The sequence below is a fragment of the Phaethon lepturus genome, unplaced genomic scaffold, assembly GCF_000687285.1.
Source record: "Phaethon lepturus isolate BGI_N335 unplaced genomic scaffold, ASM68728v1 scaffold34991, whole genome shotgun sequence".
Classification (NCBI taxonomy): domain Eukaryota; kingdom Metazoa; phylum Chordata; class Aves; order Phaethontiformes; family Phaethontidae; genus Phaethon; species Phaethon lepturus.
Window position 1 is genome coordinate 4,171 of NW_010517664.1, and position 15,913 is coordinate 20,083.

The 15,913-nt window shown below is 40.4% G+C and overlaps 1 protein-coding gene across 1 annotated transcript in view; it reads right to left on the minus strand.

Moving 5' to 3' along the window:
* Positions 1-15,913, minus strand: part of LOC104628034 (galanin receptor type 1-like) — a 17,784-nt gene continuing 1,871 nt past the window's right edge. The window contains exons 2-3 of the mRNA XM_010296468.1: positions 15,347-15,412; positions 1-356 (exon numbers count right to left, since the gene is read on the minus strand). Of these exons, the coding sequence (XP_010294770.1) occupies positions 39-356; positions 15,347-15,412 (384 nt within the window). The 3' untranslated portion in view covers positions 1-38. The remainder of the gene's footprint in view (positions 357-15,346; positions 15,413-15,913) is intronic.

Below are 15,913 nucleotides of genomic sequence, written 5' to 3' on the forward strand. Positions count from 1 at the left end.
CCCTCCTCTTCCTCCTGAAAGGTATTTGTGAGCCCTATTTACATGTTAGTGGTCAAGTGCATGGTAGAGAAGTTCTCTGTGCGTATTCTGAGCAGTTTCTCAGTGGGAACTGGCCGCAGGAGGAACTTGCAGGTGAAGACTTGCCGGCAGGCCTTGCGGAAGTTTTCCGACAGGAAGGTGTAAATGATAGGGTTGATGCAGGAGTTCCCGTAGGCTAAGCAATGAGAGATGATGTGGAAGGTGAAGGAGATGTTGTTCAGGGGAAACTGCCCAAACTCTGCCCACACGGTGATGATGTGGTGTGGCAGCCAGGAGAGCAGGAACACGGTGACCACAAGGAGCACTGTCTGTGCTGTCTGGAAAAGGCAGAATCGCACATTGAATGGTCACAGTGATCAGGCAAGTCTGTGGTATGAGTGAGTTTGCCTTCCTCTATTAGTACGGAAGACAGCATAACACAGGCAACGCTGACAACTACCAGGTGGGCAAATTATGACAATATGAAAAAAGACGCTAAAAAAACCAACCGTCCTCCCTGGAAAATAAGGATTGCGTGGTTTTGGCTCAAGCAAACAACTCCATAGGCAATGGAGATAATGCCTGTAAAACCTCAAAACACCCCAGAGACTGCAAAAGTAATGCTAACTATGTTACATGGAAGAGTGGAAATAATTCCCTAACATTTGGAGGCTGAGGAACATTAAGGCTGTTGAAAATACCTGGGGGGAAAAACAGTCTGGCTGGAAGGAAACGCTGCCACCGAGAGGACTAACACAGACTGACCTGAGGAGAAAGATTTTTCCAGTAGCTTCCTTCTTACTTTCTCCTTGGGAGAAACCAATAAAAACAATGCATAGAGGATTTATTTTTTTTAAATATGCAGTACTCTTTTGGTTAGAAATATTCCTAGCTAGATGATTACCTGAGGGAGGCCCACCGTGCCTGCGGGATCCCAGCCTGCGTGCCCCTGCAACGCTTGCTCTCCAGTTAGGCTGGCCAGCCACCCTCGCGAGCTGTCATTTGTAAGCCCCAAAGCTTGACCTGAGGTAAAATTCTCCTGAAAAGAGTGTTATTTGAAGTCACCATCCAAAATGAAGGTTAACATGAGGTGAGCTTCTGTCTGCAGCTGTGGTAGCCCCACAGCTGTGGCTGGGGAAGAGGAACGAGGGCTGAGGCGGTGCCTTGGGAGGGGTGAGGAAGATGGTGGAGTAACATGGCAGGGTGGCTGGGTGCTGCTAGGGTGGGAAGGGTGCAGGGAGAGGCAGCTTTGACCAAAGGTTAGAGCTGCTTTGGTGTGAATTTTAGCAGGCTGTTTCTTTGGATTTTGTTCCTTTTGTTGAGGGGAAATAGTAGCTTGGGGAGAGGGCCTCAGGCTGTGAGGAGCCTGGGTGGGGAGAGGATGGAAGGCAAAGACTGAGGTGCCTGTGTTTTGGGTCTGTGAGTCCAGGCTGTCCGCTGTCCCTGAAGCGGAGATCCTCACCAACATAGGCAAAGTCCCTTGCCCTATGAATATTGCTGTGAAGTTAATGTTCAGGTGACCTGCAGGATGCATACCAAAAATTAACTCAGTCTTTATTGAAAAAGTCGTTCTCTTAACAAGAACTCCTCAACTTGGTATAGTTAAGGGTGTGTGTTACAACAAAAGTGCTCTTTTAAATTTTTTTTTATTTTCCTGTAAGACTTTGAAGAAGATGAAGAATGACTTCCATTTACTGTAAGCTACAGTAAATAAACTATAAGTCACTTCAGCTTCCTTTCTGTAAGTCCCTGAGGCCTGTGGGAGTGAGACCTCTCTTTTCAAGTTTAAGGCAGCTGAGGGTGTTGCTTTTCTCTCACTTTCTACTTCTAGTGCGGTCAGTGAATACCTAACAAGGCTCAGAGGTTGCTGACTTGGGGCTCCTGAAAGCCTTTCCTAATGTTTTTGCAGGTCTAATTCCACCTGACTTCAGGAATTTTCACAAATACTAATGGCAATGGAAGGTGAGCATTTCAAATGTATTTAATCCCTCCTTTTTGGGGTACTGTAGCAGATGCACAGCAGATGACTTCCCTCCTCTTCCCCCACCTGATTCTCAGCAAAATGTGTGCTTTTCAACTCTAGTATTTAGTGTTTCTCATTTGTATTTTGTAATTTTAATAAATATAATAATTTGCAAATATGCCGATGCTATCCTTCCCCCTAAGGAGAATTTTTTTACAAGTAACAGAAAAGCAATGGAGAAAAACTAAAACTTAGGCTTCAATTCACCTTAAGGTTTACTAGTCTAGGTCAAGGCTTCTGCCCATAATTCACTTGTATGATTTCAAATGAATAGTGTATAATTACTTTCCTTCCTCCCTAGAAGAGGGATTTTCTAGTGAACAAAACCTCATTTAATCAGTGGTTATAATGGCTACATCTAGTAGTAGTTTTGTCTGCTAGGGAAGATCTGCAGGATTTTGTGTCTTGTTTTAAAGAACTCTATCACTAATACCTGTTATGCTAAAATGTATAAATAGAAGTTATAAAGAATCAGGCTTACATGTATCTAACACCAAAACACCTAAGATGGAATGATCTTTTAAGAGATTAAAACCTCTGTATGTTCTCTGATCGTTCTGCAGCACTGCACAGTTAGCATGACTTGCCAAATTAAGCAGGTGGTATTTCAGTGGTGACTTAGGTGGCTGGGTAGAGCTGGGCTCAGGAAGATTTTGGGGGGGGGATTGCCATTAAACTGGGTATTTCATGGGTCGTTTGCTCCTCTCTTGGTACTCTCTGTGGCTGTGTGCTTTGATTGAGATGGAAGTTGCAGCATGTTTTAGCAAGTCTGCCTCTCTACGGCATATGCTTGGCCTTGCTGGAAATGTAATATGAGGAAAATAAGGAAATGATAAGTACCAGAACTAATGAAGCAAGGTTTCCTAAGGAATTATGTCTTAGATGGAATCTCTGGTGCCCTAAAATACAGTAGTGGTACAACTGAAATACTTCTCCTCAGAGTGTTTGCAGCCTTTCCCTTGTCAGAGGCTCTCCAAATACTTAATGAAGTTTCACTTGTCTAGAGTCTATTCTTGTGATGTTTTTTTCTGTTTTCCTGTATCACTGAGTTAGGTGTTTTGTTCATTAATGTATACTGGCTAACAGAAGGCTTCTGTATTGCAGACTAACTACCAAGATCATTCTGGAGATGATGACGGCATGGAGGAATGACAGCATGCTACAGGGTAGAGCGGAGTGATGTTACGTCATTGCAGAAAAAATAAAAGGTGATTAGATCTTGGTGCATTACATCTGGGATGGTAGCAACCGATTGCAGTTCATGCATGAGAACAGTGGGAGATGCTGCTAAAATAACATAAAATTATGTTATGAACATAAGACTTATAAACAAGTCTTATGTTCATAACCTGGCTTGTTCAAAGGTGTTGGAGATATGGGGTGAAACTGCAGGAAACCTATGTCTTCCATGTTCTTCTATTTCACCTTACTAACTGCCCTATAAAGCTCCTGAAGTTTCCTAAGATTATTTAGAACTTTTAAAACCTTTTGGTTTGATTTTTTCAATGTCAAAATAATTCAAAAGCTGCTTGCAACCCTAAGAAATTGCTGTGCTTATGTGTTCAGATACAGTTCTTTATTAAATACCTAATAGGGCTTACTTTATCTAGACAATTGGAGTTGGATCAGGACCTTCACATTATGCTGACCTTCCTAAGTAACAGTATTAAAACCTGCAGAACGTAAGGACACACTAGAATTCTAATTATCATTTATAAAATACATTTAATCTGATCTTATACCTGAGTGAATCAGACTGAAATGTTAAAGCATATTCTGCATGCTGGGATGGTAGTAATGCGGGAGAAGGCTAAAAGGTGCTTTACGTGGCAACTGCTTTTTCTTCTACTTGTTTAACCCTGCAGAAAAATCAACTGCATCATAAAGAGTTTTCTCTATGTTGGACAGGCACCATCTTTGCCCTGTTTACATAGGTCTGCAGCAATGATCTCCTGCAATAAAAACAGATGGTTATTGAAGTGGAAAAATGTGTTTAGATGTGAGCCAAAAGTAACACCTTCACTTGTTTTAGCTACATTAACCAGTTAAATCTGTTAACCTCTCTGGGAAGATGTTATTGCATTAGATCAAGATTTCTATTGTAGGCAAATGTTTTCTCTGTTATCTGCACAGAAGTAAAAAAAAAGCATTTCTGTCATATAGTGTCTCAAGTAAGTCTGTGTTAATTTTGAAAGGCAATAAGCTGTAGGTTCATCCTGTACCTGGCATACTTCAGGTGCTTCCTTGTTTCACCTACCAGAATGCTGTCTGACATATGAGGTGACAAAGCGTGTTCTCATGCGAGTGAACATCAGCTCGCAAACATCCTCAAACTGGCCACACTGGGAACCAGACGCTGTCCTTAAAAATATACTGATATGATTAGAAGTTGATGGAACTGAAAGACACAGACATAGTGGTCTTGTGGGGTCTAGCTTGCCTACTGTGGTATGATGGGTACTAAAGAAATTATTAATAAAACGGGTCCCATCCATAGCTTTCACCAGCAATAATGGTGCTACCTTTTTACCCTCTACCAGTATCAAGTAGCCAGGACAGCTTGTTACCGAGGCAACCTTTCATAGCATCCTGCTGCTTGAATTAGGGGGCTAGGAGGACCCCTAAAATATTCTTTTGAATAAGGGCTATATACCTAGATTATTTTTCCCTTTTATTCTGAAATAACAAACAGCACATTTAACATAGGGGTGAGTATTAAAAAATGGGTTTGCAGTTGCTATATATTGGCACAAAGCTGTTTCTGAGGTCCAGCTATTTGGGATTTTGCCGGTGGAAAACATAGACAATAGTAGAGCAATAATATACATTATGCATGACTTGAGAAACATATTTTGGAAATGGAACTTATGTCTGGTTTTTCAAGTTAGGGAATATCTAGTTAAGATAGAGAAAACTGAAACAAAACATTATGTTTGGCTTTTAGCATGGTAACTTTGTTGTAGCTAAAACTAATGTTAATATAGACTGTGACCAGCTGTGGAGGACTGATCCAAGTAGCTTGTGTACTGTTTGAGTTTGTTCAGTGGGCTGTGATAATTTGCACAGCTAATGGATTACTGTTGGTCTAGCTGTGCCCACTTAATGCTAGCCGCCTTGGTTCATCTCCGAAGATTCAGTGAGTCCACAGTAAGCATGCACAGATTGTCTAGAATTTACTTGCTTATTCTTTTTTTTAACCTTCATAGGTGATCTGACTTTCATTTATGCTTTCCTGCTTTTCTTTGTCTGTTTTCCCTTGGATTTTTTTCTTTTTCTTTTCCAGCCCTGGACAAGCTATTTCTCGCTTTTAGCATTCCCCTGTCATTCAAAAAGCAATGGGAAATGTGTTTAAAAACACCTTTGGGGGAGATGCCTCATTCTGGAGGATGACTAAGTCTTTAGCATTTAACTGTGTGTGGAGCTTGTGTCCTTCATAAGCTTCTAATGAAGCTGCCTCAACTTGTCAGGCAACTTGTCAAGGGCAAAATTGATTGCCCTGTAATGCTTTTGAGTATTCCATGGACTTAATTATTTTTGGCAAAACTACCTGATACGTTAGATTAATACACATTCCTGAGATTAAAATACAGAGTGGACAGAGCAGTCTAAAGGTAGGGAGCTTGTCACTTTCCTGATGTAGGCATAGTTTGAGACAGCTAGCTTCACATCTTCTTTCAGAGCTAATCAGACCATCCATTTGTACTGTGTACCTCAGCCACACAGAAATGGGAAAGAACGTTCAGTGAGATTTTTATTAAATAGTACATTCTCACTAGCTTGCGGAAACACTGGGCTTCATAAGTGAGACAACTGCTCTTTTCTGAATATGGTGGAAGTTTTTTTCTCTTCTGTGATTCTGAAGGAAGAAGCGTAAAGAAGCTTATGCCTGTTCTTCCATGCTGTCTTATCAGCAAGTAATAACTGACCCTTTATCACTGCTCTGTGAGAGCATGGGGGATATAATGAACTTGTTTTGGACTTTGGGTCTTCCTTCCCCTTACTTGCCAAAGCTAATTTCAATTAAGAATGTTCTGCTGTGACTCCAAAGGCAGACTTATTCTAGCTAGTGCTGCTTCTTCACAACATACCATTGTGTGTGGGCCGGGACTTTTCTCTGGACTTCTATCTGATGATGTGATTTAGTGATAAATTCTTTTCTCCTGTTATGCTCGTCTCTAACTTGGATCTCCTTTTCCCTGAAGTTTGAGAGACAATTGGTGCTTGTTTTGATTGCCCCAGACTCGATTTGGGTAAGCTATAGACTTTCAGACTTTCCTGTATATTGTACCTTTTTGCCAAGCCTACACTACAGTAAAAGTAGTGACCCATGGTGCCCTAAGCTTTTGCTTTTAGATACTGCAGGTACACTGTGGTGGTGCCCAGGAAGGACACGTGGCTTAGCACAATCTACCACTGTACTGCTGGAGGTACTTACCACCTGAGGAAAACAATTTTTGTGCTTTCAGGTTCTGGGATCCTCTGTTTTTTGAAGACAGAAATCAGTCAAGAGCATCCCTTTGCTCCGAGTCCCTCTTTAAGCCAATGTGCAAGGTGAAAACTGTCTGTTTATTCGCTGCAGGTGCCAGGTTCTTCTCTCCTTTGTTTACAAGTCCGACTCCCCCTTGATGCATTTGCAAACATTCTTTTCCTTTCTACCCATGAAGTTGTAACAGAAAGGTCCCAAAGCACAATTTTATCTCCAGAAACATGCTTATAGCTTAGTGATAAATGCACATGTTTCAAACAGCTGATTCAAAAAAGGCCATACCTATTCTTAACTAACTTAAATGTCGAGTAGCAGCTTCCCCTGCTTCAGAGCAAATGCATCTGTTAATTACTTCTGAAGCACTGGTCCTTTTTTTTTTTTAACACTTGAGTGTACTCCTACTCTTCAGTCATCTGAAAACCACACTGGAAGTATTTTTTTTTCATTGTTCTGTATTTTCTTTCTTTCAATCAGAGCTGGCAGTTGGCTGTCATGAAGAAGAGGAGGGATTGAAGCAAACAGATTTTCTGTTGTTATCAGTTCGTTTTGGCGACTTGCATTGTGTGCTAAGGGGTGGACTCTTCCCAGTAGTTTGCTTGCAGTGTTCTAACTGCTCATCTGCACATCTCTCATTCTGTGATTATGTCACTAATCTCCTCTGTTAATGCCCTTAATACTGACTCGCTTTGTATTCATAAATGCCTATGAGTATTATGGTATTCCTATTATCCACTAATTGGTAGTGATGCTCTCTATGCCTGCTGCCCGAGGCTGCTGTTAGCAAAATAGCTTGCAGGATTTCTCTTCTGATTTCTATTTTTTTTGCTGGATGGGTCCCAGGATCTCCCATGCTCCTTTTTTGTACTTACTGTTGTTTAAGTGCCAAGGCTTTGAACATTGCATTCATTAAGTCTATATGAAGACCTTCTATTTGTGTGAATGAAAGCCAAAGACATAGTTCCAGCATATGGGAAAGCAGTTACAGTGCAACTTTTGTCTGCCTCTCTTGGCCAAGAGGTTCAGGAATAACCGTCCACCTTGAAGGAATTCTGTATGTTTTACCTCAAGCTGTTCTATGACCTTCAAATTGTAGTGCTCCATGGAGTGTCCCAAATCAGCTCTGTCTATATTTGCGTTTTCTTAGCTGTGGGAGCAGTGAACAGCTAATTTGCATGTAGATAAATGTAAGGTTGTGAATACATGAGCTGAGGAGGAAAACAATGGGCTTCACGGAAAGGGACGTGCTTTGAACTGACTGCTTTGAGCAATTTTGGAGCAAGATCCTGGGCTTATGATAGTTTTGTGAACAGCCTGAGTCTCAAGCAGTGGCTAGAAGAGGGAAAATCTAAAAAAAAAAAAAAAAAAGCAAATCCTTTAGGAAAGGAATAGAGAACAAACAAGAGACCCTGCTCTCCCACCAGGTAAGCATGGTTCGCCTTTCTATTGTAGCTAAACAATAGAAAAGCATAGTACTACTTTGATAGCTTTAAATGGCTCAACTGGGCTGTTAACTGGAGCTTTTGGCCACAAGGTTCTACAACTCCTACTGTCCTTTCAAGGGAGCTTGCAAAATAGCTGTGAAATTCACATCCCCAGAAACATTCTTAAACTTGAAAAAGCATTTTAGATTGTTCAACTTGCAAGTCTTGTTATTTGTTCTTCAAAGAAGTACAGGACAAAACTGAGTAAACATTGACGAACTCTGGTGTGCTCCAGAGGCCAGTAAAACACCACAGGGCCATTTTATGATCAGAATAGACTTTGGTTTGCATTAACTTTCATTGTTAAATCATCTTATTTACTGCAGATGTACATTCAGAATTCCTGGGGCTGGGCTCTTATGAAATGCTGTTCAACACTGTCAGACATGGAATTGTTAACTTTCTTTGGAGCCAAATTATAACTTGCTTTACTCTGCATAATGCAGAAAGGAAGTAACAGAACTGAAATATACTTTACTTTATATGTGATAAAGAGGTGCACAGGATTTCTTAGCATGTGGTCTTTCTGGCTGGCCTCAAGACACAATTATCGAAAACTGCAAAGGAGAATGCTGCAGCATTACAACCATCTCAATTTTAAGGTTGGCAAACTTGTGCAGCTAGTATGGCATTAAATGGGGAAACACACAGTTATGTATCTCGTCTGCAAGCACAGCCTTTTTTCATCATGCAGAATTTCAGCCTAAGCTTGCAAAAAGTCCTAAGCTTCTTCCTTGATCTAATGCACAAATAATCCATATAACTGGAAAAGCATATTAAATTGAGCATGTCCAACATTGACATGTAGATGGTGGGCATATACAAAAATTTGCAAAGTAGGAATCTGAATCAGAGGTCAAACCCTTCTGATAATGGACTATGAAGTCAGGATGCAACAAACTTTGTGCAAGAGAAGTTTTCGCAAAGTTTCAAGTGTACATAAATTGAAAAAGCTGCTGTAGTTTGAACATAGTCATGCTGAAATTTAAAAGCTTACAAACTGCAATCCAAGCAAAAAACCTTTTTTTTCGTGATGTGTGTGCCTGGAAGATTGCCATCTGTAGGATTCTATTAAAGACAAACTTGTTCTTTTCAGAGAGTGTTTGAACACTGACTTGGAGGGGGTGGCTGTCAGAGCTCTCTGGGTTACTCGTAAACTGGGCCCATTCAAACAAAATGTGTTTGTAATTAAGTTTACAATCATGTATCTAAACATTGCCCACAAGTAGGTTGGCCTTAGAAAACAGGGCTCTCCTGTCTGTCCTTCTAGTATCTACGTACCTTCAAATAACGTATGATATTCAGTATGATTTTGTGGGGAAATGGGACAATGGTAGTGTCCTGGTTTCAGCCAGGGTAGAGTTAAGTTTCTTCACAGAAACTAGTGTGAGACTGTGTTTTGGATTTGGGATGAGAAAATGTTGATAAGGTGCTGATGTTTTGAGTTGTTGCTAAGCAGTCAAGGACAGTCCAGCTTCTCGTGCCGGCCTGCAGCGAGCAGGCTGGGGGTGCACGGGAAGCTGGGAGGGGACACAGCCAGGACAGCTGACCCAGGCTGGCCAAAGAGATATTCCATACCATATGACGTCATGCTCAGTATAGAAAGCTGGGATGAAGAAGGAGGAAGGGGTGGAGGGACGTTCGGAGTTATGGCGTCTGTCTTCCCAAGAAACCATTATGCTGATCAAGCCCTGCTTCCCTGGAGATGGCTGAATACCTGCCTGCCCATGGGGAGTGGTGAACGGATTCCTTGTTTTGCTTTGCTTGCGTGCGCGGCTTTTGCTTTACTTATTAAACTGTCTTTCTTCCGATTCTCTCCCCCGTCCCACCGTGGGGGAGTGAGCGAGTGGCTGCATGTGCTTAGTTGCCAGCTGGGGCTAAACCATGACAGGTAGACAGCAGAAAGATAACAAATAATGGAAGAGAAGGGAAAGGTGACTTTGCAAACACCATGCTCAGAATGAAATCCATGCTGGTATATGTTGTGGCAGTTGTGTGGGAGGCAACAGCAGCGTGGTCAGATCCTGCCTGCTGAAGTGAAGCCTGGCATTTAAGACTCATTTAGAGAAGATGCTTCGTATATCAGTGTCCTCTGGGAACTTTTTGACAAGGTTCCCTTGAGGGGAAATTGTGTGGCAGTGCCACTCTGTTTTAGGTGTATGTGTCAGAGCTGCTCTTAATTGTGCAGATAGCTAAAAAAACTTTGAATTTTTTTAACTATTAACTGGGTTTTGTTTCCGTACTCGGGTACCAGACAGTAGGCACGCTTGTCTGTGTGTGCAGCTCAGCTCAATTCCTGGGCAGCTGGTGCTCCTCTGCTGGGTGCAGACAGCACACACCAGGTAAGCCTGTACAGAAGGCAGAGCATAGCGCTGTGGGGGCAAGCACTGCATAACCATGCTGTGCCAGAAAAAGGCAGAAAGAAGTGGTAGAGAAAACAATCAAGAGAGTATTTAGAATAACAAATTTATAGTACTGTAATTCACTAAGCTTTGCTTCTGTGGGTTTGATTTATTTTTTAAAAAGTGCCTTTTTTTTTTTTTAAAGGCATTGATACAAATTACTACTACAATATGATCTTTAAAGAGAGAGGTTGAGCTACAGTACCAAGTATCTGGGCTCCAGTAATATACTTCACATGGTCAGATTCTGTTAAATCCAGTATTATTGTGCTTTATTTGCTACAGCAATGGAACTAAGAAAGTCAGGCATATACTCGCACAATGCTGGGACTGTTCATTTGGCCATGCTATCATCATCTTTTTAGAAAATGCCCTAGATCTGCGTGTAGCAGTCTGTCTCACTTGTTCTGTAAATGTTGGCCTCATCCAGATTCTCATGTTTTCATTCAAAACATCCACTTGCTGTTTTGAGATTTACAGGATGTACTAATAGCAGATAAAATACCGGCTCCTCTATGATGTTTCAGGTGGCTTGAATTTGGATCTGTCCCTGTAATACTTCTTTCTTACTGCATGCATTTCTGTGTTCTGTGGCTGAAACTATGTGAATTAGCATGATATCTCTTCTGCCTGTTACCAGTGTTTACAGGATGTGGAGGGAATGGTATTATATTAAGACTCCAACAAGGTCAATGAAAGCTATAGATCCAGAAATAAGTCATGACATTTTTAAAAATCTTACCCAATATTACTGGGTTTTTTTAGGAGCAGCCTATAATGGAGAACAATAGCAATGTGTTTTCAGCCAGCATGTGGAATGCTGTTTATGGAAAGTCCCTTCCCTAAGCTCTATGCCATTTGCGTCATTTCTTAACTATGTTTTAGCTTGGAAGTGTTCTATATTGAGGAGTCTGTATAACACAAAGCATAAGAGATACTATACTTTCTGGAATTCTGAATGGCACAACAAACTGCAGTGGTAATACAGGCAAGCATTTCACTGGAAAATCATGTCCAACAAGGACTGTGAGTCTGCAATTTGATTCTTTTGAGACCTTTACTCATCTAGGTATCCCAGATGAACATAGTGAGATCTGAACAAATAGCTGTTTGCAAAATTTACTGCTTCTCTGTTAAAACAACAAAAAAACAACCAACCCCAAACCCACAAACCAAACACACACAAAAAACCCCCACCCAAACAGACCAAACCCAAAACCCCCTCCCTGAGGGGTGGGAGGAGGATAATAGCTCAAGTGTCCTGTTTTCTTGAAATTATAGGAATAAAGTAGGAACTGAGTGGTCATAATTCCATACTGTACTCTTTTGTACCAGTATGACACTTTGTTTTCTGTATCGGTGTGGTCAAGATACACACTGTGAATTAACACGTGTATCAGATCATTTTATCACCTCATATTGGAAGACTTGGCTGTTGTGTTACACTTTCTTTTGATAGATCAAGACGATTAGGGTTTAGCCACTGAAGTCACCCACATATTTCAGAATAAGCTAGGTATTCTACATACGCTAAATTAACCTTTCAAACATGGAGGGAGATTCGTTTGTCAAGCATCTTTGAGCAAAATAAGCAAAAGCTATTCACTTAATCTCTGAAGTTTATGAATTAAACCCAAACAAAACTACTTGTCACTAATAGACCAATTAAGTACATATGAAGGAAGCTAATTTAACAGAACTGACATGCACATACGCATTTCCTATTAGGCTATAATGTGAAGTGTTCTTAAGAAGATCTGCTTTAAATGATTAACACTCAATGCGTTTCGACTATACTTTGAATGCATATGCAGGAATTGAGTGTGTCTGCAACATACCCAAAAAACACTCCTTATAAAGTGCTAAGAGAAGTTGTTGAAATAAAATACTTGAGGTAGGTACACTAAAGATGCTGTTTGGCCTGCAGAAAGGCTAGGTGAGCAATTTCTACACAGAAAGTGCTGGAAGAAAATAAATTGTAGAAGATGATGTCTGTGTATAGAGGCATGTATGTGATTTTTCTTTCATCTGAAAGGATCACCTATTTAATTAGGCCTAACTGTGCCAAGTTGAGCAAGAATTGCTGCTGCGCATTCCAGGATTATGGCCAGGGAAATACTTGAGGGGAGGGAGGAAGAATTGCTGTACCATTAACTTGTTTGAACAGGTGAAGTCAAAGGTATTTTTTTTAAGATTGGTCCTCTTAGGCCCATTGAATCAGGAAACCCAAAGCTGAAGAAACTGTAGATCTGCTTTTTCATCTAACTCTACAGGTCAAATCTGAAAACAGTGTAGATAACGAGTGTCATAAATGAAATTCTGTAGCTTACTGCTTTATGGGAAAATGAAAGCAGTAATTTTTGACTGTTGGTAGCACTCTCTTCAAAGACAGCAAAGAAATGGGTAGTGTGCACTCATACATAGGTAAGGAAAGACAGGAGTGGAATTTAAACCAACCAAACTGTTTAGGGATTTGTTGGTGATTTTGAGACCTAAAGCAACTTGTGAAGTCATTAAATTGTTCTATGCAAAACAACAGTGCTTCTTAGCACTTTATTTGCTGTATTTGACATGAACAAAGTTGTCAACAGATCTGGGTTGCCTTTTCTCATGGTAGCTGTTAAGCACACAAGATTCTTGACTGTGCTTTCTGCACTATCGGCCCAGAAATGATACTCTTGGTTCTCAAATTTTAATTCAGAGTGTATCTGTGGCAGCATCAGTGTTCATCAGAAAGTCAATAGGCAAAATAAGACCGGGTGTTCTTCAGCGTAGTCTGTTTCATGTAGGTCTGGTGGTGTTCCTGCAGCAGACAATACACAGCAGCTAATTCGTATGTAATTTGTTGGCTTAGAAAAGGTGATTAGAAGAACGTTGAGCTGGAATAATAATATTAATCTCAATAAGGTTCAGGAACAAGCAGATGAACAAAGTGGTATTTGTGAGGCTTTATGCTTACTTGTGAACTTATTTATGAACTTGATAACTGAACACAGAAGACATGATCAAAAATGAAAAGGGGAAAGGGAAAGTAACTCCCATCAAGAAAATACCATGTGTGGTGTATTATAACTTCTATAGTCATCTTGTACAAGATAATATTGCAAATACCAGTTGAGTTTTATCCTTACAGGTAGTGTAGGTGCAAGACCAGTTATGGATTGATACTCATATTACCGACAAAACTGAGTGTATGTTAGTGAATGTAATAAACCAGTAGAAACTAAATAGAATCAATAGTTAAATCTGGTCAGGATTCATAGGCATAAAGGACTCGCAAATTCTCTGCAATGGCTCTAAATCAACTAGAAGCAGCACAGACCAGACCATTAAAACTGTAGCACAGTATTGCAGAGGATGCACCTGAAAGATAATATTATTTTTGTATTAAAAACCCTTAAGTTTTGTTTGAGATGCTACTGCAGCTGCTAAAGTACACAGTTAACCTCCTAACATACCTCTGCTTTTTACGGAAAAGGTTGATCATGAAGACATCTATGTTGATGAGAAGTGTACATTTTTCTGTGATACCTTAGTTGCATACAGAACATTAACCTACTGAGACTGAGATAAGGAACAGACGGCTATGTTATGTTTAGGGATCTACCTTTTTGTCTCCATTTCAGTAAGTCTCTTCAGTGAAAGAGAAATCAGTAGAGGTACTGGCTCAGGTTATTATGAGGTATAGCTGCAGCATGCTGAAAATCTAATATCTTGAATTCCTCATTTTGTAAGTGATCTAGATTTTCAGGGGGGTACTGTAATGCTGGTGAATAAATCACTGGATGCAACTTGTCATGCCCAGAAGTGGCTCCATATTTCAAAACATCTGTAGCTTGTTGCAGCTGTGGTACCAGTGTCTGCCTCTCTTTACTGGAGTCACGTCAAAGCTTTGATTTCTATATGTTGCACCCTTTTCAATCAAATGTTTTCTGTAATGACCCTCATTTTTTTTTGTCATAGCATCCTGGCAACATCTTGTAGGGCTGCTCTAATGTGGCAGGTAGCTGCTCAAACTGGCCAGTGCATCAGCTGAGAGCAAATCAAAGCATTCCCTACTCATCTCCACTGACTGTCACATCTGCTCAGAGGTGCACACACTGCAAATTTGAGTTGTACAGTTGCTGTGCTGCTGGCACAGACCGTGACCTGACTGTCCCATTAATGATAGTACTCCATTATTTCCTGTCTTTCACTAGCCAGATAGTCTGCAGTTTCACTTACCACTGCACACTCAACAATTCTGACTGAAATAGCATTTTCCCCTTTCATGTCAGGTAAATCTGATGTTGCATCACTGAAGTTGGTGAGTTTTGCTACCTGAAAACTTCTATTAATTATGGCTTAGTCACCCTAAGATTCTTAGGCAGAAAAAAAAAAATCTATCCTTAACATTTTTCTCAGTAAATACTTGCAGTTCTGCTAATTTCTTATAGTTTAAGCCAGGGACAACCCAGTTCTTTGGCTTGCAGAGGGATCAAACCAGGATCTGAATCCACCACCTACTTAGATGCAAACCCAATCCTAAGAAAGATCTTAAATGCAAACTGCAGCAAAACTGAAGTACTTCAGTTTCAGGGTTCTTCATGTATTTTCCTTTTAGCTTGGTGAGGTATACTCAAAACACCTAGATATTGGCTGCCAATATAAAAATACAGTATTTGTGGGATTCTGTTATAGCACAATAAATCAAAAGGCAGCCCAGCTGGCCTGTATATAGAGATCAATATAGCATTTCAATAATAGCATCATTATGTACTGTGTCTATAAAGATAGAACAAACTGTCAGAATGAATTCTGGACCTGAGCTGAAAGACTGGTACATGAATGACATTTCAGTATGTGAGTGGAGCTTGAAAAGGCTGTTGGTTATTTTAGAAACCTGCCATATCTATTATATTATAGTCAGTGTACAGATTAAACCAAAGATACTTACCTTCTTCTTTGATCTCTCTGACTTCTTGGAAATGTTCTTTACTTTTGTATGGAGATGATACAAAACCTTGGGGGGGAAAAAGGAGCAATATATTGAATAGGAAATTGAATTGTGTATATTAGTATTTAAACTTCTTGTACAAGCACCAAAAATTAAAAGAATTGTTTTAGCATGACTTGAACCAAAGCTGAATTTGATATTTTGACACTTTTAATTCTAAGCCCTCTACAGTTCTTTCTCCTTTGAGAAACAAGGTTTGGAAAAAGCATTTGCCGCTTTGCAAAACCGCTATGCTTCCAAGTTCAGCATATATTGAAAGCTCAGCTGGCACTATGCTGAAATCCACAGGAGTCCTTCCGTGGATTTTGAATTTTTACATTGTGCCTCAAATTATCTACATTTATTCTCTAGGTTGATTATATACAAAGGCAGAGAGCAGGTTGCCAGTACAGTATCACAGTGTGACTGTCCTGCCGCTCCTGAATGCAGCACTAACAAATGGGGCAGTTGGAGTGAGTTTTCCTTTTAGAGGGAGAGTCATAAGAAATGTTAGAGCACTGTAGGGAA